This window comes from Moschus berezovskii, chromosome 28 (genome assembly GCF_049115385.1).
Source record: "Moschus berezovskii isolate FMDL1 chromosome 28, NW_MosBer_1.0, whole genome shotgun sequence".
Taxonomy (NCBI): Eukaryota; Metazoa; Chordata; class Mammalia; order Artiodactyla; family Moschidae; genus Moschus; species Moschus berezovskii.
In genome coordinates, this window is record NC_142487.1 from 4,332,821 (window position 1) to 4,357,609 (window position 24,789).

Here is a 24,789-nt window from a genome sequence, read left to right on the forward strand (position 1 = left end):
ATTGTCCATTTTACTGAAGAAATGGGATTCAGAGAGATTAAGTAATTTAAGAGACTTGCCCGAGGCCACACAACTAGGTAAGTGGCTAAGAGTACTAGCTGCAAACCCAAGGCTCTGTCCTCTGGGTGGCAGGAATTGTGGGGTTCAGAGCTATAGGATCCCTCTTACAACATGGTGAGAGGTACGGACAGCCCCCCACGCCCAACATACACACTGCAGTGTGCACACGTTTTTATACCATTTTAGGGATGGTCCACTTAACCCCTTGTCTTGCCTACAGCACGCCACGTTTCAGTTCCTACTACTACGGACTGTTCTGACCACTGTTTGGGAAGCAGTGCTATACAGATATAGTTTTCCATTAATAACTGTTCCTGTGGGTATGGCAGGGATGTTTTCAGGGATCTCCAGGTCACGTCTGCTGCTCAAGGACGCATACACATAGAACCCTGCCAGATGAATTCCTCTGGCTAAAGACTGAGATGGTTAACTCAAATGCTACAGAGGCTGGGTGGGCACCAGGAAGCAAAGAGGGATGAGGTAAGCAGCAGTGATTGCAGCTAAAGGGACAGCCAGGCAGCGCCAGTTGATTGCGGCCCTGTAGGAATTAAGAGCGCAGATTCTAGTCGCATCTTCCTAGTTTCCAAGAGAAGTTTCAAATTTGAATGTTAATGGGAAATGGCCTTTCTTTCCACTGGCCTGTCCTACCCACTCTGCAGTTTAGACAGTTAACTTTACATATGGATCAATGTTTATTAACATTTAATTGTACTACCTATTTGTTCATCCCTATTTTTTGCTGTCTTGATTTTTAGGGTGGGGGTGTCTGGCTGGAATATATGTTCGTTTTCTTTCAGAATGGTTCTTTGGGCTAAGTGGTATATTCTGAGAACTCTGTGTTCTGAACATGTCTTTTTCTTTCAAGATTTGAAGGATTTTACTTATAGAATTATTAGTTCAAATTAATACTTTTAAAAGTAATGTTAAGTCTCATTCTTTAAGAATTTTTCCTTCCCCATTCTCTGGAAAATGTCTGGATTTTCTCTTTATGGTTTTAAAATTATTACTAACATATATTTAAGATTCACTTAGATATTAATCTTACTCCACAGCTGATGGATTCTTTCAAACCAGAAGCAGCACACTACTCTGAAAATTTTCTCTACTTGATTCTTCCTCTTCATTATTATTTTTTCATCTGGAATTTATGTTGGTTTGATATTAAACTTGCTCTGAATCTATTACCCAGGCTTTAATTTAAAAAAAAATTCCTTTTTGATTCTTTTGAGTTCTGGGCATATCTTTTGGTTAACTATTTCAGTTCACTGACTGGGTCAGTTTATTATACAGGTTGAGTTCTGCCGACACAGCTATTCCAAACGCTGACACCCCCTCCCCACACCCCTGTAATTAATAGTCCCATTACGTTTTAGGAAAAATAAAGTAAAATGGACAGACTTTATATTCTTATCGCAGCAACGAAGACCCAGCACAGCCATAAATAAATAAATAAAATTGTATAAATACTGTGTGGGATGAAAAGCAGAAAACACACTGCAAAGTAAGAGATTAGTGAACAGGAAGACAGAGCAAAAGTATCCAAATGAAGCAAAAAGAAGGATTAAACAGAAACAGAAGAGAACATTACTGACCTGTGAGGCAATATTAAATGGCCCAATATACACATAATTAAGAGCCCAGAGTGAACAGGGAAAAACAAACTGAAAAATAATCTCCCAGATTTTCCGACTTCGATATAATCCACTGAATCAAGCCTCTCAAACTCTAAATAGAATAACCTTTAATAAAGTCATGTAAATAAATTGCTGAAAACCAGGAATAAAGACTTCTTTTCAGAATGTTTTAAAAATACTTTTATGAACTTCCCCGGTGGCCCAGTAGTTAAGTCTGCCTCTCAATGCAGGGGCCATGGGCTCGATGCCAGGTCCAGGAAGACCCCGCAGACCGAGGAGCAACTGAGCCCAGCGCCTGAGCTCTGGAGCCTGTACTCTCCAACAAGAAAAGCCACCACGAGAAGCCCAAGGACTGCAACGAAGAGTAACCCCCTCACCTGTACTGGAGAAAGCCCTCAGGCAGCAGTGAAGACCCAGCACATCCATAAACAAACATTTTTCTGTATTAATATCATCTTCCTAATTTTCTAGCAGTGATATGGATTACAAAAACACAAGTTAGAAACCCAGATCTCTGATCCTTTCGGAGAGTTTGGGATCAGAAGATGTAAACCAGGCATAGTTTGCTAATTTCATGGTATATTCTTTCAGTGTTTTAGGAGACCAAGGCATTCCCAGAAAATAGCAATTATGTGAGTGAGTAAAAGGACTCTGATAGCCTTTAAGAACCCACACCACTTTACATAATTCAGTTTTCCTATTAGGATCACTGTCACTCCTTTCGGCCAATTGTTAGAGTTTTTATTTCTGTCATCTCTATTACCCCTTAAGACTGCAGGCAATTTTTTACTTCAGATTCTGTCTTCCAGCTTACTCATGCTAATTTGACTTTTAAGATGTGAGTGAAGCTGAACTGCTTCCCTGTGTATGCGGGAAATAGTGTCTGTGCCCCCCAGTGTCTCTGAAGCACTTAGAAGACTTTTTCCTCACTACATGTAAACTCCTTTGTGTGAAACCCACCCCTCCCCTTTGTTGTCAACCTTTTTGGACATTCTCCTAATCCCTTTACTACCCTCAAGGCCACCCACCCAGGTTGTAAAGCAGAGTTGAAGGAAAGTTTGTGGTAACAGAAAAACTTATCAAGCATCTTAGACATCTTGTTTCTTAAAGGTCTGTGGGCCTTTCCTGGGGTTCTCATACTATTTAACTTGGCTTTCATTGTTTTACTAGTTTCTTGGGTGCTTCCTCTTTCATTTCTTCTTTTTCTTAGCTCAGCCCTCCTAACTCCCTCATTCCTGTTCATCATTCTTTCTACTCATGAATGATTCATTCCTTCTTGGAGTGTTATACCTAACTGGTTGGTTCAGTGGCGTTTTACCACATTTGGTTTGCCAATTTTTGGAAAAATAGTTAATTGAAAAATCCTTAAGGTTCAGTTTAGAAATCAGAGTTCTAAATATACTCATTTCCTATGTTCTCTCCATTTATGGTAACTAGGGCTTCCCTGGTGGCTCAGATGGTAAAGAATCTGCCTGCAATGCAGGAGACCTGGGTTTGACCCCTGGGTCAGGAAGATCTCCAGGAGAAAGGAAACGCAACCCACTCCAGTGTTCTTGCCTGGAGAATTCCATGGACAGAGGAGCCTGGCGGGCTACAGTCCATGTGGTCACAGAGTCAGACACAACTAAGCAACGAACGCTTGCACTTATGGTTATATTTAACAGAATGACATATATTGCTACTGTACCAAAAATGTTACTTTTGTATGAACTCTCACTTTGATGTAATAAAATAAGATACAGCTAGTGGTAGCATGCTGAGTATCAGTCAGGGTCCCACATGGAAACAGATATCATACTCCAGATAATTCTAGGATATTTACAAAGAGGGGGGCAGGAAACGGGGACAAGAAACAACGCATCAATCAGTCAGTAGAAGTGGCCTTAGGCAGAGAAGACAGGGGAGAGCAGGTGCTAACAGTCCCCTAAAGGAGAGAGGAGGTCACACTGAAAGGAACCTGCAAGTGGAGAGGACACAGCCAGCCTAACTCTCAAGGAGGGAAGCAGGGGAATAAATACCTTGACCTCTCAGGTTTCCTCTGGTCTTCCGCCTGAGCTCCTCGCTGGCTTAGCTCAAGAGGAATCCAGAGCGAGGGAACCCACTGGTGAGGACAGGGGAGCCTTCTGGCGCAATGTGGCTGTTAAAGGACAAATGGATGATACCGGGGGCATACACAGCTTGTTTTACTCAGAACTATTCCTTTCTGTGTCTCGACAGCTTGAATGTGAATTAATCAGGACTCTGACTGTTATGAAGGAAACTCAAAAAAAGAAAAGAAGGGAGTAAGGAAGGAAATGGAAACAGGGGAGGAGCTGATTTTATGAAAATAAAATGCTGCTGGGGCCCATGCTCTCTCCCTCCCCTCTGCATGCCGGTTTGTTTTGGATCTAAGTGGGGACCTGGACTCCAGCAGCATCCGGGTAGCATCTTTAGAGTGCTATAATCAGACAAGAGATGAGACTCATCTTCTAGTTCCATGGAGCAAAGTCTTAGAGACTTTACTAAGAGATGTAAATCAAGATTTTGTATAAATGGGATTGGAAGACTGACTAGAAAAGATGGTAAGATATTATTTTTTACCGAACTAATTTATATAAACGTAATATAATCCTAACCAAAATCTCCCCTGAATTCTTCTGGGGTATGAAAAATAAAGTCTAAAAAGTTTATCAAGAATTTGCCAGAACACCAACATTGGGAAAAAAAAAAGGCTACTTTAATTATTAAACTGCATTATCAAGTGATTAGTCATTGAAAGTATTATACTCATGTCAGAATGTCAAGTGAATTGGACAAAACCAATGGGGTGGGAGATGCATTAACCAGTCATTGCTGCTGGGAAAATTAATGGTATGGGGGAAAAAAAAAAAATCAAGCTAGACCCTTAAATCACATTTTATGCCTTCAAAACTTCCAAGTGAATTACAGAGTGATGAAGAACACAAAAGCATCAAATGGAACAGATGAGATGAATATTTAATCTTGGGATGCAAAGGATGTTTTAGGAATAAAAAAGATTTGACAACATATAAATGTGCAACTTAAATGTCAAAAAAATACATGCAAAATTAAAAGGCAAACAGCAAACTAGGAAAACACTCTTAAGTTGAGAACTTATTTCTCTACTGTATAAAAATATTTAATAAATGTTTATTAAATGATGTGTTTGTTCATTAAATGTTACTTTTCTGGAATCATTAGGGAAAAACAAAGCTAATAATTTTAGATAAAATAACACCAGAAAGCAATTAATACTATTACCTTATTGGAAATAACAAATGCTTTTGATTGGCCATTCATAATTTAGCATAATCTTATTTTCATTATACCTATAACAGAAGTGTAAAACACATATAGAAATAAGGCCTGCATATTTTTCATTTTTAGAAAATTAAATCCTTTATGATCAAAAGTGGTTATTCTATTTTATATCCTTCACACAGAATCTTCTATGAATAACTTCACTTAAATCTCTTAGGTTTGTCAGTACATTAAAACTGTACTTGCTGATATTAAAAAAAAAAAAAAAACCTTGTAAAAACAATGTCACTCACCTGACATGGAAAATTAATCACACAGAATAAGTTTAATAATGTTCTGAATTTAAAAAGAACTGATTTAATTCTGCTCAAAAGTCATAACTCAATACTTTTTTTTCCCCCAATGGAAGAAGAAAATCAGAATATACTTTGCTTTAAATGCCATTTTTTAAAAAACTGATAGAACATATGAATAGTGGCTAAAAAGATAAATGGGTACATTCAATGAGAATTTTTATTTCAATTATCCACAAAACAATATAATAATACTTTATAAAAATATTAAGTTTTAGGCTACCATTATTCATTAAAAAAAGTGTTTGTGCTAGAAGGCTGTTTTTACCAACTTCCTTTTTTGGTAAGGAAAACAAATTAAGAGGCTGAAGAAAAGCTGTTGGAAAAAAATCTTCAAATGTACAAACTTGTTTATTTTTCTCAGAATTTAAAAATACATAAACCATTTAAACTGAATACACGTTAAGTTAGTGTTTTATTTCCTAACTATACAATTGATATTATAAGGAACTGTTCCATTCAATTAAAACCTAATGAATGCCATCAACTTTTTCTGGCTTATTTTTCAGAAGGGAATTATTAGTACATAAACATAAGTTTATCCTTTTTAAAATGCTTAGAAAAATTGAAATATCACAGTTCACACAAAGCCCTTTAAAAATCTGAAGTCACAGGTTGAGGATGTAAAAGGTAAAATGATGACAGCAGTCTTCTCAGGAAAATCCTCGTGGAAGGATTCAACACTGTGCAAGTTAGGTAAACGTAAGAAACCACTGCAGGTTTTAGTACCGGAACTACTGCCGACCTGCATGAAGTTCATCTGCCACTTTAAAATGGGCTGGATCTCAACACAGATACCACAGCACAGAACTGTTTATCTAATGACCAAATCAGGTAAGTGATGATGGCTAGTAATGATATTCCTAAAATGCTGGGACCGGATGTGTTGCTACATTTAAAATGTAACTACAAAAGAGAGTATTTTAAAACGTAAATACCAGACTTTTGTCAGACTCAGTTCCTTTGCTAGACACTTAAACCGTGACGCTGCCATTCAAATTCATATTTTGGGATTTTCTGAGTTAAGTCATAAAAATCAGTATTATTCTGTATGTTTCACTGGCATACTTTAAATATGCAACAACTGTTCCCCTCTTTTCACCAATTATACTGAGTACGTTCTCCTCAAATCAACTAAATTCTAAAGGGAAAAACGATCATCATTAAGTATACTTAAAAAGGGAATGCAGATTCAACATGGACTTGAAAACTGGAGTTCTAAAAACGTTCTGCATAGAAGCTTTATCACTGGAATTAGTGGGAAGCCTTAACTTAGTCATTTGAGGCTTCAGCACTCATTTAGTGTTGTGTGAAGAAAGATTAGCTTTATAGTCCTACCTATAACTCTTAAAATCTCAGAAAACAGATTAAGTGAGGAGCTTTGAGTGCCAGCAAAGCCATTTTGTCACTCCGTAACATCAACGTTAAACACAACATCCCATCTCTCTATCTGTAAAACTTTCACATTTTCTTTTCTCATATTTCTTTTAAATAGATTTTCCTTTCTGTTAGTCTATATTCAGTATGAGCAAAAGTGCATTCAAGTCCCTGATCTAGGATATTTTCCATTTGTGGCACCCACCGTTAAGTACATATTAGCAATCTCACAGTACCAGTCTACTTTTCAAAGATGACTGTTAAAAAACGCTGAGGTTATTTTTTTCATGCTATCTAAAGATTAAAAGATTTCCCCTTGGATTGTACGATTTCGATTATATATTGCCTTTAAAAAAAAATCAATGCAACCTTACAAAAGATTAGTTCACTTTCTAATTACCTTCATTATTTTAAACTGAGCTATTAAGAAATGATTCAAATGAAAAATGTCTTCTACTTTCCAGTTTCATGAGTATATTGAGTATCAACACAGTGCATTATATTTTCAAATCCCACTGCTGTCATCTAACATTTAATCAAGTTTTAGATGCCGTTTCCTTTTTGCTTCTAAAAATCTGGCCCACTTCCACGCAAACAGAGGCATATATTAAGGTTGCATATTAACTGTTCAACTTAGAAAAAACTTCTAAGAAGAATAAATGCAAGATATTTTTAAAAACTGGAATGGAATTGTTTGGTCCCGTGAAAATTCCATAATTCTAGATTTTATTATGGTGTAACTGATTTTAATCTCCCAAGTTTTGCCTATACTGATTGATAAAATGTCTCTTAATTGTAAGTTTGGGGAATAAAAGGAAGGGAGTGGTTCATAAGCAGCAGCCTTGCTGCTCTTCATTGTCACGCCATCATTCACATGGTCATCTGAATCTCAACTACACCTTCTTTGGACCCTGAAATCAGCTGGAAAAATTCATCATTGGTACTTGATAGAGTTTAACACTTGGAAAAAAAAAGTGGTTTTGTGCAACCATGTCTGGAATTCCAGTTTACCATCAAAAACATGCAGGGTAAAGAAGATTTTCTTCTTTTGATTCCTGTACGTAAGTGAGGAAGTCTACACAAGTTCTTTACAATTTTGGCAGATCGGTGCATATAAAATAGGCTTCTTGGATTATAAATTTTCTCCTGGCTGGTACTGTGGCTCTGTAGCAGTGAAATAGTCTTCCAGGAAGGACTGGATATACTCAAATGTTGGTCTTTCATCAGGGTCCTTCTTCCAACACAGATTCATCAATTCATGGAGGGACTCTGGACAGCCCTGTGGGCATGGCATCCTATACCCTCGCTCCACCTGCTCCAGCACCTCGCGGTTCACCATACCTGACACACGAGAGTCAAACAGCAAGAAACGGTGAGAAACAGTGATCCTAAACACCAGGAGCGAAACAGAACCAATGCCCCAACCACTAATTCGAGATATATTCAAGTGAGTTTCTTTACTGAAATGATCCTTTCTGACAGAGAAATAAATTTTAAATGTCAAAGGACATCAACAAAAGCTTAGAAAAATGCTAATCTGTTTCAACATAGCTAACTTTCTTCATTCCACCTAAAATCTGGTTTTTCGTACTCATGCCTTTCAAAGCCAACCCCAAACTTGGGCTAATGAGGAACAGAGGCAAGACAGTGTCTAAAAGGAATTCAGAAGAATGAGTTCTAATTCTGGTTTTGCCAAATATACTGATTATGTTACTTTATATTAAGTCACTTCCTTGAAACAGTCTCCTTATCTAATGTCACCTGTTTGACTTTGCTCAAATTATATTACACAGGTCCTTTCTTGTATTCCTATGTAATTCCCAACTATTTCATCAGCAGCTCACCCTGTGTTATCACAGGCTAAGCATACCCTGTTACTTGTGGGAGGAAGGGAAGGAGATGACTGAGATACATTCATGCTCATCATCTGAGAAAACAGTAGAGCAAAAAGACCCTTTTAGACAAGGGAGAAAGCTATGCACACAGAGCCCCATCTCAAGGATTGTGGCTCTCACAGAATGCTCACCATCCAATGCCAAAAAGAGAGAGGAAGGGAGGGAGAGAAGAAAGAAAACAGACAGATAAACAAAGAGAAAAATAAAGGCCTCTCCCCCATAAACTCCAACTACATGAAATGCAAGCTCACCTGGATATGGCACTCTGCCCTTTGTTACCAGTTCTGTCTGTAGAATTCCAAATGACCACACATCAGACTTGATTGTAAATCGACCATACAATGCAGCCTCAGGAGCTGTCCACTTGATTGGAAATTTTGCACCTAAAACAGTATTGACAAGCTTGCTTCAGTAACTGGTTTCTTTCTGTGCACATACGGCAAAAGCAGGGCTCATTTTTTGTCAATATCCCTACTGTACCTGTCATCAGTGTCAAATTCTTCAAAAGTACAAGATCTTCTGTAGTACTATGTAAAATTTCCATTAGCAGAAAACACATTTCTTCCCGATAAGATATTCAATGACATAAAAAAGAGCATGGCTGGTGGGGACAGAAAACCATTCAAGAAGGAACAGAGGTAAAAATGCTAGTAAGAAGCAACCAAAACCATGGATTATAGGATCCATAACTTTCTAAGTGAGCCCAGCTGCCTGCGTGCTGCAGTCCATGGGGTCACAAAGAGTCGGACACGACTGAGTGACTGAACTGAACTGAGCTCCTAGTAGTTACAACTGCAGGCTGCCAAGAGCATATTCTGTTGGTTCTAATGTCTACTGGTTTTTGACCATAATGTCCTTTCTATATTATGATCTCTCTCTAGAAAATTTTACAGTACTATCATTTTGAAAAGCCTGTATTAATTTACTCAAATATTTAGTGTCTTAGCACTTTTTATGCACATTATGCTAATTGTTATCAGACAGAAAAACACAGCCTTTGTGATGTTTATACACTTATAGTGAAAATAAGATTATAGGTGTCTTAAATACTTGAGGTTACTTACTAATATAGATATATAATGTTGTAAAATATAGTTCTTTAGATGTTCTGACAAACAGAAGATCAATTTTCATTAGCACAATCATAAAAGGTTTCATGTAAACAGTGGTAGCGAAGAATTTTTGGAGGTAAAGACTGAAGAACAGGGAGATATTCTAGCTGGAGGGGACAGCACAGAGGCATGGAGCTGGAAAAGAAAGCGCTGAGCTTCTAGTGCTTAACGTAGTAAAACCTGGATGGTTCTGAGGTTTGCTGGAAACGTTTTAAAATGTTTCTTATTTCTTGGCATGCCAAGGGAAGTGTGAAGAGCAGAATACTGCCTGCTGTATTCATAATGCAAACAACACCCACAGTCAGGTTCTTCTCTGGGGGAAAGAGCTATCAGAAAGCCACAGTATTATGCACTATGCATAATTTTATGATCAAAAAAATCAATGTTTCTATGACTTTTGAGCAGGCCTAGAGCTGTTTGCTTAATTCTGTACAACCCTGTATGTTCAAAAGAACGGTAAGAAAATCCATTCACTGAAAATGAGGTTACCAGCATTTATTAAACAGTCATTTTACCTTGTCTTGCCGTATATTCATTGTCTTCAATTAACCTTGCTAAGCCAAAATCTGCTATTTTGCACACAAGGTTTTCTCCTACAAGAATATTAGCAGCCCGAAGATCTCGATGAATATAGTTCATTCTTTCAATATAGGCCATACCATCAGCAATCTTGGGAAGAAAAACAAACATATATGGTATGAAGGGAAGGATAGAGGGGGCAATTCTGGTTAATGTTAAACCAGATCACTGAAGACACGTCTCTTGAAAAGAGATGATGGTAATGGGGCAGAGTCTAGTAGATGACAGGAAAAACAGAAAACCTTTTAACGGAGCAGGGAGAGAAGGATGAGGGGTTGAGAGAAGAGAAGCGGGTAAGGGGGAGAAAAGAGATGGCACGTGGCCCGCAAAGCCTGAAGCATTCAGCTGGCCCTTCACAGATGAACAGTCTGCCCGCCTCCACCATAAAGGGGCTCAGAGCCTGGGGCTCAGGCATATGGACGAGGCTTGACATATGCTAAGGTTGCACAGGCACGGTTTTCTTGGTATAAAGTTTCTCTGAATTGCCAGATCCTGTGGACATCTGGACACTCATTGTGAGAGGAGTCTTAGATTCAATGTGTCAATCAAGGCCCCTTAAATACCTACCACACATCTGAATAAAACTTTTAATAGTTCTCAATTATATTTAAAAACAAAACTCAGAAGAGTAAAACTACCCCATCTTAAACTGTATACCCACCATCTAAATTCTTGCTTGGGACTATATTAAAAAAGAAATTCAGCATATACTTTATTTTTCTTTATTTAAAGACCAATATGATTAATTACTTAAGGTATATTGGGCCTTCCCTGGTGGCTCAGAAGGCAATGAATCTGCCTGCAATGTGGAAGACCTGAGTTTGATCCCTGGGTTGGGAAGATCCCTTGGAGAAGGGAATGGCTACCCACTCAGTATTCTTGCCTGGAAAATTCCATGGACAGAGGAGCCTGGAGGGCTACATTCCATGGGGTCCCAAAGAGTGGGACATGACTGAGCGACTAAACCTTTCACTTAGGTATGTTACGTTCCCACCTTCTATCCTAGTAGGATCAGTGTGACCCTGTGCTGCTTAAATCTGCCGATCTATCGCACCCCATTCCCAGCTTTGTTCAGGTCTCCTGCAGCATATACTTCAGATTTCTAATATTGTCTTTGGAATAGCAATCATTCATTATCTTAACACGTATCTGCTGAAGTATAAATACGTACAGATTTTGTATTTGTGGATGCATGTGTTTCTAAAAAACCACATGATACAGGGCAGCACAGTACTGGGATCACTGACTCTAATACTTGTAAGTTGTATGAATTTTAGACACCTGGGTCCTCAGATACTACAGTATCTGTAATATACAGAGATTAGACTGGATTATCTGTAATGTTACTCCCAGCTCTAAAACTCCATGATTTCACCATATAAACAATAGTATTCTGAGGAGCCTGGTGGGCTGCAGTCCATAGGGTCACAAAGTCGGATAAGACTGAAGAGACTTAGCACGTGCACGCACACACACAAGATTAGTTTACATTTTTAATGTGCATTTGCAGTTCAAATAGACACATGGATGAACACACAAGTACCTGAGCAGCCATGTCAACCAGCTGTGGGAGCTTCAGATACTTTCCATCTCCCTCCTTCAGGAAATCTAATAAGCTCCCTGTAACAGACAGTAAGACATTCATGAACAATAAGCAAATTTAAAAAGAGTAAAATGGGCTGATTAGGATATAAAGATGTAATACTGTCTGTTCTTTGAAAAAAAAAAAAAAAATCTTGACTGTAAAGGGAAGCAAGAGCCAGAAAGAAGCTGGTGAAAAGCTGATCCTGGGACCACGGGAGGGTTTTCTGTTTAAATGAAAGGATGAAGAACACAGTGTAAGAACTGTCCTTAAATAGAGGAAGTGACACCACTTCTTTTTTAGCCTGCAAGACAGACTGGTGTTACATCAATGCTCTGCAGGACAATGTTGAAATACAGAAAGAAGCAAAAGCTACAGCTCTTTGTTTCTGGGCTCAGAATCTAGATGAAGTGCCACAATCAATCCGCTAAGTAGAGCATCATTCGGTGTAATGATCATTGCTGAAACAGTACAAAAGCTACAGAGCCCAGAAACAGCAGGGAATTGGAGTGTGTCATTTAGACAACTGTTTTTCTTTGCTCTTTAACCAATTACAACAAATCCCCCCTCCCTTAAGTGTTCCTTATATCCATTCATGGAGCATTCTAGATGTGCCAGTGGGCCTTTAACTATTTTTGGGTCATGGGTCATTATGAGAATCTGATGAAGACTGCTGACTCTCTGTCTAGAAAAATACACATGAATATGAAAAAACTGATGGAGAGCTTCAGAGGAGGTTTTCTGGACCCTCTGAAGTTCATTCATGGCGGAGAACAGGCACTTGATAAGTAACTGTGAGACCAATGCAGAGCAGTCCTTCAGGTTGCCCCATACACGTCTCTAGCCTTATTTCCAACCAGCTACCTTCTGCACGTTCCACTACCCACGGTTTTGCTCCCCATTTCCTTACAGCTCTGCAGAAATACCAGTAACCCTTCTGTTTACCCATCCACATCCCTCATCATCTTAAAGGATGGTACAAGACTTGTCTTTCCTACTGATTTTTCTACTTTTTATTCCAACCTGGGTAATCTCTTCCTCAATTTCTATGTTATTCACTGAATGTGTCAAACACCTAGAAATTCATTATGCTTTGGCCTGAACTTATTTGTTCACGCATGCTATTACTTAGTTTTATACTGAAAATTAACTCATTGGGTTAGGTCTTCTTTCCAAATTCAATGTAAGTTAGTCAGATGGCTTTATTTCTTTGATGACTTGTAATACTAGCAGACTGCTTATATATTAGAAGCATTCAATACATTTCAATTATTATTAATAATTTCTAGAGTATCCTGCTTCCCTGGTGGCTCAGATGGTAAAGCGTCTGCCTGCAATGCAGGAGACCTGGGTTCAATCCCTGGATCTGGAAGATCCCCTGGAGAAGGAAATGGCAACCCACTCCAGTACTCTTGTCTGGGAAATCCCATGGATGGAGGAGCCTGGTAGGCTACAGTCCATGGGGTCGCAAAGAGTCGGATACGACGGAGCGACTTCAGTTCCAGTTTCCGAGTATCCTGACAATCAAGAGAACACAAGAAGCAATGAGTTCAGTTGGGTTACAGAGGGCCCAGTTCTAAGTGCGTGAAGAGCAAAATGGGGAACTACCGAGTTTAAAAATGGAAGGGGCGTTTGTGATCCTACATTCTAAATATCCCATCTAGACATAATCCTAATCCGGCAATCTGACAACACAGACCTCTACCACATTCCCCAATTCAATACTTCTTGAAATCAATACACGAGGTAAATGGCCCGTTAGCTTTATCTCAACAACACTCTTATACTCTCGATATCCTGATTTAAACTTCCTCCTGGTCCCTTTCCTCCCTTTTAGTTCACCCTAATATACTCTGATGTAGGATACCTGGCAGTTTTTTTAGGCAGAGATTCCTTGTTAAAAATGCCATGTGCTCTGATTCATGTTGAGGTTTAACAGAAAAAAAAAATTTGTAAAGCAATTATCCTTCAATTACAAAATAAATAAAACATTTAAAAGTGCAAAAAAAAATGTCATGTGCTTTGGGAGGTTTAGGTAATGTTTTAGCCACCAATTAGTTCCACTGCTCAGTCATGTCCAACTCTTTGCAACCCCATGGACTGCAGCATGCCAGGCTTCCCTGTCCATCGCCAACTCCCAGAGTTTACTCAAACTCATGTCCATCGAGTCAGTGATGCATCCAACCATCTCATCTTCTGTTGCCCGCTTCTCCTCTTGCCTTCAATCTTTCCCAGTATCAGGGTCTTTTCCAATGAGCCAGTTCTTCACATCAGGTGGCCAAAGTATTGGAGTTTCAGCTTCAACATCAGTCCTTCCAATGAATATTCAGGACTGATTTCCTTTAGGATGGACTGATTGGATCTCCTTGCTGTCCAAGGGACTTGCAATAGTCTTCTCCAACACCACGGTTCAAAAGCATCAATTCTTCAGTGCTCAGCTTTCTTTATAGTCCAACTCTCACATCCGTACATGACCACTGGAAAAACCAAAGCTTTGACCAGATGGACCTCTGTTGGCAAAGTAACGTCTCTGCTTTTTAATATGCTGTCTAGGTTGGTCATAACTTTTCTTCCAAGGAGCAAGCGTCTTTTAATTTCATGGCTGCAGTCACCATCTGCAGTGATTTCGGAGCCCAAGAAAATAAAGGCTTCTCACTGTTTCCATTGTTTCCCCATCCATTTGCCATGAAGTGATGGGATCAGATGCCATGATCTTAGCTTTCTGAATGTTAAATTTTAAGCCAACAAGAGGCTCTTCGGTTATTCTTCACTTTCTGCCATAAGGGTGGTGTCATCTGCATATCTGAGGTTATTGATATTTCTTCCAGCAATTCTGATTCCAACTAGTGCTTCATCCAGCCTGGCATTTCACATGATGTACTCTGCATATAAGTTAAATAAGCAGGGTGACAATATACAGCCTTGACGTACTCCTTTCCTGATTTGGAACCAGTCTGTTGTTCCATGTCCAGTTCTAACTGCTGCTTCTTGACCTGAATACAGATTTCTCAGGAGGCAGGTCAGGTTGTTTGGCATTCCCATCTCTTTCAGAATTTTCCACAGTTTGTTATGATCCACACAGTCAAAGGCTTTGGGGTAGTCAATAAAGCAGAAGTAGATGTTTTTATGGAACTCTCATTTTTTTGATGATTCAACAGATGTTGGCAATTTGATCTCTGGTTCCTCTGCCTTTTCTAAAACCAGCTTGAACATCGGGAATTTCATAGTTCACATACTGTTGAAGCCTGGCCTGGAGAATTTTGAGCATTACTTTGCTAGTGTGTGAGATGAGTTCAACTGTATGGTAGTCTGAACATACTTGGCATTGCCTTTCTTTGGGATTGGAATGAAAACTGACCTTTTCCAGTCCTGAGGCCACTGTTGAATTTTCCAAATTTGCTGGCATATTGAGTGCAGCACTTTCACAGCATCATTTTTTAGGATCTGAAATAGCTCAACTGGAATTCCATCACCTCCACTAGCTTTGTTCGTAGTGGTGCTTCCTAAAGTCCACTTGACTTTGCATTCCAGGATGTTTAGCTCTAGGTGAGTGATCACACCATTGTGGCTATCTGGGTCATGAAGATCTTTTTTGTACAGTTCTTCTGTGTATTCTTGCCACCTCTTCTTAATATCGTCTGCTTCTGTTATGTCCAGACCATTTCTGTCCTTTATTGTGCCCATCTTTGCATGAAATGTTCCCTTGGTATCTCTAGTATTCTTGAAGTCTTTCCCATTCTATTGTTTTCCTCTATTTCTTTGCATTGATCACTGAGGAAGGCTTTCTTATCTCTCCGTGCTAGTCTATGGAACTCTCTTAAGAATGTCAGTTCTTAACTTCTAGTTTTTCTGTTTCTTTTTGGGGGAAGTATTTTCTCGTCAATGTGCAGCTTGTAGTTGGTGCTGTCACCACTAGATGGAGGTACCTCACTGACCAAGATGGACATCTGGAGAGTGATGATGCCATCAGAGGCTTTCACTATGGATTAGTGACTCATTAATACTGAAAACAGGAGATAAAATTCAAGAGGGTAAAAAGCAGGCCTGTCAGCAGCATACTTGGTGACTTACCGGTCCCTCTTCCAATGCATCATCAGCAAAGGGGAAAGAGGGAAGAGTGACAACTTTTCCTTCTCCTTTCCCTGCCCTAATCCACCCTGTTACTGAAGATCCCACACCTTGGGGTCTGGGGTTTGGAGAAAGACCCTTCAGTTGACAGCAGTGGAAAAAAGAAGTTTCTAGGAGTCCTCAGAGTATATTAAAACTAGATAAAATTAATTTCCTTAACTTTACCTGATTTCTTCATTTAGCACTGAAGACACAAATATTGTTCTGATTGTATTGTTTTAAATCAACTAGTGCAAATACTTTTTTTTCCTATTCTACTGCCTCCAGTCAAACGGAATGAAGGACTTTACTTTCAAAATAAATTCAGTGCCTTATTTTCCTTTTTAACTCTGTACTATCCTTCAGAATAACTGGGACTAATTACTAAGGATTCTGTTAAACAACATATCAGATTTTCTCTTTTCATATGTCTACATAAAAATCTCCAATTATAAAACACAATAAAAATCTGTATGCATAAAGATAGAAATGACAAAATTTATTAACACGAATATCCCAGAGATACTGACGGAAACATACCTTTTGACATAAACTCAGTGACAATGTAAATCGGCTCTTCAGAAACAACAGCATATAGTGGAACAAGTTTATCATGTCTTAGTTTTTTCATTATCTGAGCCTCTTGAAGAAAAGCTTCTGGCATCATTGTGCCTGGCTTCAGTGTTTTGATCGCTACTTTTGTGGTTCCATTCCACGTTCCTAGAGAAACAACCCACATTTCACTATTTCAACCTGTATCTTAAGAGATTTACAACAACCTTCAATGAGCAGCAGTAAGCTTACACATTTCAACAGATCACAAATGATGGCCTTTTAATCTATGGCCAAACAATGAAAGAAAACAAAAGTTCAGGCTCCTTACCCATCCATACTTCACCAAAACATCCTTGTCCTAGTTTAACCTCTAGTCGCAAAGATTCTCGCGGGATTTCCCAAGCATCTTTTGCTAGACCTTGAGTCTGGGGTTTCACAGTTGGACACACAGTTGTTAACTTATGGCATAAACCATCGGCATGTTCTAGATAAATGAATAAACTATACTGTAAATGAATAATTTACAAAAACTGAGGTATATACAGTTGTACCAGTGTTTTTAAAAGTTTAAATCATAGGAAATAAAAACACAATGTTCTATCAGTTTTATTACAAAAGCACGAACACAAAAATGAAATTGCATAAAAGAAACAAAACATACAAGTGAAACATTTTATTAAATACATTTTAAAGTTATTATTTATTGAATACTTATATCCCAGCTATTGTGCCAATTTAGCACTTGACAAATTCATATAAATAAAGGAATCTTAGAAAACTTAAGCAACTTTCTCAGGGTCACCCAGTAAATACGTGATGGAGATGGGTTTTAAACCCTAGATCCGACTGCCTCCAATGTTCAGCTTTTGATCACTGTACTTTATTTCTTCCCCAAAGAGAATGCTACCATTAACAGTTATTTCTAGAATCCACAAGCGTTAAGAAGCACAATAAAATCAAGGAAAAACTTCTTTAAAGGACTGATTTTCAAATAAAGGGACACACAAAAACAGGAAACTCCGAATTTACAATGGTTTGACTTGTGAATCCTGTTTACACACATGCCGTTCCACTTTCAACAAGTAACCACACACATCCACATTCTAACAAGTGCAATTACAACTGATGCTGCTGCTTGGTAATGTGCTGAGTCAATGTCAAGACTGATGACTGACTTGATAGACTCAATTTGCAGCCAGCTGTCACTGCAGAAGAAACTGTCATGGAAACTTACCTCCCCTAGTATTACTCACTTAAAGACTTGCGGATGCATTTATGTATCAAATTGGAGATTAAACATTTTGAGACAGAAGACTCTAATACAGACTACTGTTTAAAGATCGGTGAAGGGCTGATAAATGTCTATACTTCCTACAGGTTAATTTTCCATGAAAACAAAATGCACCTTCAGATCACAGTTCATTAGAATCATACTTCACCAAGTCTTATGTGGTCCAGCCTATGCTGAGGAAGGCAACCCAACAGGACACATAACAGCTTTTTACTAATGTGTTTAGTTTTACCTACTTAGTAAATATCCAAAAATAAAATTTTGCTTTTTCGTTTATTGTCACATCTATTTGGCACATCATACAGGAGCCCAACTCAGGTGGGAAGTATTTCTGTTCTTCATTCTGAAACTAAAATACACCGGGCACGTTCTGTGTGAGAAGGAGCACACTAAACCTTAGGAGGCATGAAAACATGGATCTGTCCTCATACAATCAAACACAAGGAAGTAACTTTCACCTGTGAAGTATGCACGTACCTGTGTAGTGTTTTACCAGTTTCTGCAGAGTATCAAACTGTGCTCTGGTTGTGATGTAGTATCCACCGTTGTCAAGTTTCCTAATTTTGTAGTGCTTCACGTTGTCACCCCTCACCTCATCCCAGTCCCGAATAGAGAGGGAATAAGCACCTGGAGGGGAAATGGACACTTACTGGATGTTCCTTCAAACACTGCCTGAGGAAAATTCTATACTTGTAGTAACAATATTCATACCTTTAGTAGTTTCACTCTCTCTTACTAAGAAAATACCTCGCTGATTCCCAGGATTCAGAAGTAATCTTTCAGCATCTTTTCTCCCCATTTTGCCAAAATACCATCTGGGGGAAAGAAAGAGTAGTGTTCTGAGTTAGAAGAGTGTAAGCATCAGAAAAATTAAACACAGATATTAGTCAGAATGGAGTGGGGGTAGGGAGGATGACAAAGAATAAAACACAGCTTTAAAATACAGCAGAACAAAATGGAAGGTCTTTCTTTAATAAGAATATTACAAATATTAGTCAGAATATACTCTGTCATAGTTTCTACATGTACTAACTACTCCACAAGCTTCTTAAACTCCATGTGGCAGTCAGAGGAACAGCAAATACAGAAGGCAAGGCAACAGTGACACACCTCCTTTTAGACAATGACAGATGGGAATATCAACACTACAACACGGAGAGTGAAAGGGCTTCCCTGGTGTCTCAGATGGTAGAGACTTTGCCAATGCAGGAGACCCAGATTTGATTCCTGGAGTTTTGATATCATCCCCCAGATTCGATCCCTGGGTTGGGAAAATCCTGTGAAGAAGGGAATGGCAACTCACTCTAGTATTCTTTCCTTCAGAATCCCATGGACAGAGAAGCCTGGCGGGCTAGGTGTTGCAAAAAGTCAGACACCACTGAGCAACTAACACACATAAAGAGTAAAAGTGGTTCTCTGGCAGCAGTGATCATTTGTATTTAGTTTTGTTGTTCAATCGCTCAGTCGTGTCCAACTCTTTGCGACCCCATGGACTGCAGGACGCCAGGCTTCCCTGTCCTTGACTACCTCCCAGAGCTTGCTCAAATTCATGTCCATTGAGTCTGTGATGCCATCCAACCACCTCATCCTCTGTCGTCTCCTTCTCCTCCTGACTTCAGTCTTTCCCAGTATCAGGGCCTTTTCTAATGAGTCGGCTCTTCACATCAGGTGGCCAAAGTATTGGAGCTTCAGCATCAGTCCTTCCAATGAATATTCAGGGTTAATTCCTCTAGGATGGACTGGTTTGATCTTGCTGTCCAAGGAACTCTCAAGAGCCTTCTCCAGCACTGGAGTTCAAAAGCATCAATCCTTCGGCACTCAGCCTTCTTTATGGTCCTACTCTCACATCCATACATGACTACTGAAAAAACCATAGCTTTGACTAAATGAACCTTTGTCAGCAAAGTAAGGTCTCTGCTTTGTAATATGCTGTCTAGGTTGGTCATAGCTTTTCTTCCAAGGAGCAAGCGTCTTTAATTTCACGGCTGCCATCACCATCTGCAGTGATTTTGCTGCCCAAGAAAATAAAGTCTGTCAAGGTTTCCATTGTTTCCCCATCTATTTGCCATGAAGTGATGGGACCGGATGCCATGATCTTAGCTTTCTGAATGCTTAAAGCCAACTTTTTCACTCTCCTCTTTCACTTTCATCAAGAGGCTTTTTAGTTCTTCACTTTCTGCCATAAGGGTGGTGTCACATCTGCATATCTGAGGTTATTGATCCTGGCAATCTTGATACCAGCTTTTACTTAGTAAGATGTAAGTGAATCATACCCAAATTATTAGGGATCCTAGTGTGGGTTTGATTTTGTGAATAAAAACGCAATTTTTGCTGTGGGGGAGCCATAGAATAGTGGAGAAGACAAAAGGACAAAATCTAAAGTAACAAGTGCCAAAGCATAACAGAGAGTTATGGAGACACATTATACATCACAAATATAAGCAGACAAACATTGATCGAGCACCTAGTCTGTGCAGGGGGCTGTGTTAACTGCTGTGATATGAAGTATTATTTATGGATCCCAGGCAAACCTGCTTTGACATAAAGGTACAGGCATGTCTCATCTTAACTGCGTTTTGCTCTACTGCACTTTGCAGATGCTGTCTTTTTAAAAACTGAAAGTTTGTGGCAACCCTGCTTTGAGCAACTCTATCGAAGTCATTTTTCCAAAAACATCTGCTAACTTTGTGTCACTGTGTCACATTTTGCTGTCTTGCAATATTCCAAACCTTTTTCCCCACATAAGACAGCAAATTTAATTGACAAATGTTGTGTGTGTTCTGACTGCCCTTTCAACTCTCCATCTTCTCTCTGCATGTCCCCAACTCTCTGAGACACGCAATACTGAAATTAGGCTTACAATGGTCTCCAAGTGTTCCTTTCTCTGAGTGAAAGAACAGTTGATTAATGCAGCAAATTTCACTGTTCTTTTAAGAAACTGCCACAGCCACCCCAACATTCAGCAACTATCAACCCAGACCCGTCAGCAGCCATCAACATGGAGGCAGGATCCTCTATGAGCAAAGAGATTATGGTTTGCTGAAAGCTTAGATGATGGTGCGCGTATTTCAGCAATAAAGTATTTTTAAAGAAGGTATGTACTTTTTTCTTTAGACACAAGCTATTGCACACTTAACAGACTACAGTATAGTGTAACTATAACTTTTATATGCACTGGGAAACCAACTCACTTTACTGCAATATTTACTTTATTGTGGTTGTCTAGAACCAAATCCACAATATTTCCAAATATGCCTGTAATGTCACTGAAGGTGAACTTTAACGTTTTAAAAGTTGTAAGAACGGTATGTAGGACTCCCATTTACCCTCCACTCAGGTTTCCTGTTAACAGTGCTTTGTCATATTCTCTCTTTCCCTGTGTACATGTGTGTGTGTGTGGCTGTGTGTGTGAATGACAGCTGCAAACATGCTGATCCACTGCCCTGAACACCCCCCTGTGCACCTCCCAAGAGACAAAGACACCCCCACACCACCGTGGGAGGAAGCGCCTGAGTCCAGGAGTGAACACTATGACAGTAACATCAGCTGAGGGCAAGTTTCTGAAGTGAAAGAGTCTGTGGAATATAAAAAGCGCTAATGTGATGTTTTTAAAGTGGGGGAAAAAAAAAAGACCAGGGACTAGGCATAATGCAGTATTATAAATGCAGCTTCACTTATGATCCTACGGTAAGCAAACACTATGGCATTAATTATTAATTCTCAAGTAACTTCTCCTATTAATACGATACATTAGCTGTATTAAGACTGGCATGTAATTGTGTGTGTGTAAAATTGTGGCTAAGCAAAATGTGCATTAAGACATTTTAAAAATCAAAATAATTAATAAAATATGAAGTGGAGCCATACTCTTCAGCCTGAATGGAATCCGCCGGGGCTACGTAATTGCTTGGGATGTAGCCGTTCTTTCCTGTAGCGATTGATCTCGCCTCCCACCAGTCTCCTTCCCTGCAACACACAGAACAACAGTCACCACAAGGCAGCCTGCAGCCCAGGACACAGTCTGCCGCAGTGCCGTCCTGAATCTGAAATGGACAAGAGAGGTTACTTCGTTTTCATTTATGCATTTGTTTGATCAAGAATTAAACTCAAAGAATAGTATTTAAAAAATAGGTTACATGAATTAAGGAAATAAGGCTAAGCAAAATCACAAATGTGTATTTTTGCTCTGAATCAAAAAGCAAAACAAAAACCCTGAAAAACAAACCCCCTTGCCCTAAAAAAACCAAAACCCACTTTAATTTTACTTATAGGATCTCTTTTTTACATAACTCTTTCAACCTAAGACAATAAACTATACTGAATAAATCTTTCAGATTACTCAGTTTTGAGTAAATGTTTTCTCCTTTAAAAGCTTTACTGAGATATAATTTCTATACCATAAGATTCCCCTAAGATATTTTGAATTTTGCAACCATCACCACTATCAATTTCAGAACATTTTCATCGCCCACCAAAAGAAACTGTGTACCCATTAAGAGCCACATCCCATCCCGACCCTTCCCCATAATTTCCAACCACTAATATGCTTTCTGTTTCTATGGACATGCCCACTGTGGGGGCATTTCATGTACATGGAACCATAAAATATGTGGTCTTTTTGACTGGATTCATTTACTAAGCATAATTTTTTCAGCATTTGTGAGTTGTTTTTTTTTAATTGCTAAATGATCTTCTTTTTAACAGTGCAAAAAAGTAATGTTCCTTTTTAGTCCTATTAGGAGGAAAAAAGTTCAGATGTCCTAGAACTCTTACAGCCAAAATATTTAGCAATGAGCGATAATAAAAAATTTAATTCCTGGAACAGTACATATTTACAAGAATGTTATCCATGAATATCCAAATAAGACTAAAATTAATTCAGAACATGAGAAGTACATGTAATTTCTAACATGCAAGCCTTGAACTCTCCCCGAATTAATGGAAAGCAGTGTATATTATCAATCTACAGTGAGGAAGACACATGGATTCTTCTACTGAAGATTAAACGCATGTTTGTCTTCACCAGAGGAAAAGTATTGAAAACACTGTCTACACTGAAATTTTATAAATGCCTGAGGTGAATTTGCTCTCTAAAAAATGAAATGGAAAATCCTTTGGATTTTCAAATGTTTACAAACTCAAGCACTTGCCTTGTAGCCTCCTGGTATATATTAAGTACATTCAGACACACAAACTGAAACCTCTGACCCTGATAACCGTTCAATGATTCATTCAGACTTTCACTGACTATCTTTTTAAGTGACAGAACTTACAACAGGGTGTACAGAAATGGGAAAAGTCCTTAACCTCAGGTAACTCTGTGGAGGGCAGGATTTGTCAGCCTCAGCATTCCTGACGCTTTGGGCTGGCTAACTCTTTGTTGTGTGGGACTGTCCTGTGCACCGTCAGATGTTGAGTAACAGCCCTAGCCTCTATCTACCAGATGACACTATCTACCAGAAGACAGTTGCAGAACCCTGGCTGTAACCACCAAAAATGCCTCCAGACATTACCAAACGGCCCCTGGGTGATTCGGCCTCTGGCTGAGAACCACTGGTGTAAAAGAATGACAGTGAAGTGAAGTGAAGTCGCTCAGTCGTGTCCGACTCTTTGCAACCCCACGGACTGTAGCCTATCAGGCTCCTCTGTCCACAGCATTTTCCAGGCAAGAGTACTGGAGTGTGTTGCCATTTCCTTCTTCAGGGGATCTTCCCGACCCAGGGATCAAACCTGGGTCTCCCGCATTGTAGGCAGAGGCTTTTACCGTCTGAGCCACCAGGGAAGAGCCAAAAGAATGATAGGCAAGTGACAAACTACAATTCAAAACTGTGGTGGCAGCTGTAACTGAGGTTAGCACAGGCTACTACGTGAACACTTAGGAGAGACACCCAATCCAGCAGGAGGTGCGGACTGGGCCAGGCAGGGAAGGTATAAAGAAAATCAAGGAAGGTTTCCTTGAGAAAGGACACAGAAAAATACACTTTGAACGACAGACAGGGTTGGCTAGATAAGGGAAGAAAAATGGAGAGGCAAGAAGCCACATTTCCGAAAGAAGAAATCACATGTAAAGGCACAGAGAAGGGGAGAAGCCCGGTGAATTCAGGGCCACAAGTGACTGAGTCTGGCAGGGCAGCGGAGTGGGGAAGGGGCAGAAGCCTGATGAGCGAGGCCTGCTCTCACTGCTGTTTCATCTTCACAGCAGCGAGCAGTTACTGAACGGCTTCAAAGAAGAAAGACAGGACTGTACTTCATGTTCTCGAACAATAACTGGTACCAAGTGGGGATAAGGATGGAAGGAAACGTGCCTGGATGCAAAGAGACCATAAATATCTATTTTGAGAAGTTACAAAGTGGCTGCTGTGCTTGCTAATGAAATTATGGGATCTGTTTTTCATAACAAGAATTGAATTTTCTAAGGTAAGATCACTAAGTGACAGAAAGTCTGAGAGTCACAAAAGGCAGGAGACAGTTTGGGACTGCAGGGGCTCCTCAGCCTTTTTCTTGTTTTTGAGAAAGAGATAAGATCTTTAAACTACCTGGCACTTAGATAAATGGTATCATAGAAATCTCTTTATAAAGGTGTTTTTTTTTTTTTTGAAGTAATGTACTTCCTTTCATATATTCCCTCAATCCTCATTCTTAAAACTCTGTTTATGGCAGAACCACAGCAACACAATTTGTAGAAGTTGTAACTTTTGGCTTGAGCAGTAGTCTTCTGCCATGTGTCTAAAGGAACCAACGCATCATCCAACCCAGTGGGCAGAGACCCAGACCCCACCACTCTTGTCTCTGAATCATCAACTAGGTCAGTGGTTTCAGTGTAATGTAGGCTGCCACCGCTATTTCTCCCTTGTAAATAACTTGTAACACTTACGTGTTGTTAATTATTTGAAATCTTTCACCCTTCTTAAATGAAAGGTCTTCTGTAGTTCTAGCTTCATAATCATATAAGGCCACAAATATAGTAACACCACCTATTGGGG

General features: G+C 39.3%; 1 protein-coding gene across 4 annotated transcripts in view; it reads right to left on the reverse strand.

The window, feature by feature from the left end:
- Positions 1-4,388: 4,388 nt before the first annotated feature.
- Positions 4,389-24,789, reverse strand: part of YES1 (YES proto-oncogene 1, Src family tyrosine kinase) — a 68,763-nt gene continuing 48,362 nt past the window's right edge. For all 4 annotated transcript variants that reach the window (XM_055417131.2, XM_055417130.2, XM_055417133.2 and 1 more), the window contains exons 3-12: positions 24,681-24,780; positions 21,674-21,772; positions 18,518-18,621; positions 18,284-18,433; positions 16,844-16,999; positions 16,501-16,680; positions 11,815-11,891; positions 10,208-10,361; positions 8,832-8,963; positions 4,389-8,026 (exon numbers count right to left, since the gene is read on the reverse strand). In XM_055417131.2, the coding sequence (XP_055273106.1) occupies positions 7,818-8,026; positions 8,832-8,963; positions 10,208-10,361; positions 11,815-11,891; positions 16,501-16,680; positions 16,844-16,999; positions 18,284-18,433; positions 18,518-18,621; positions 21,674-21,772; positions 24,681-24,780 (1,361 nt within the window). In that variant the 3' untranslated portion in view covers positions 4,389-7,817. The remainder of the gene's footprint in view (positions 8,027-8,831; positions 8,964-10,207; positions 10,362-11,814; positions 11,892-16,500; positions 16,681-16,843; positions 17,000-18,283; positions 18,434-18,517; positions 18,622-21,673; positions 21,773-24,680; positions 24,781-24,789) is intronic.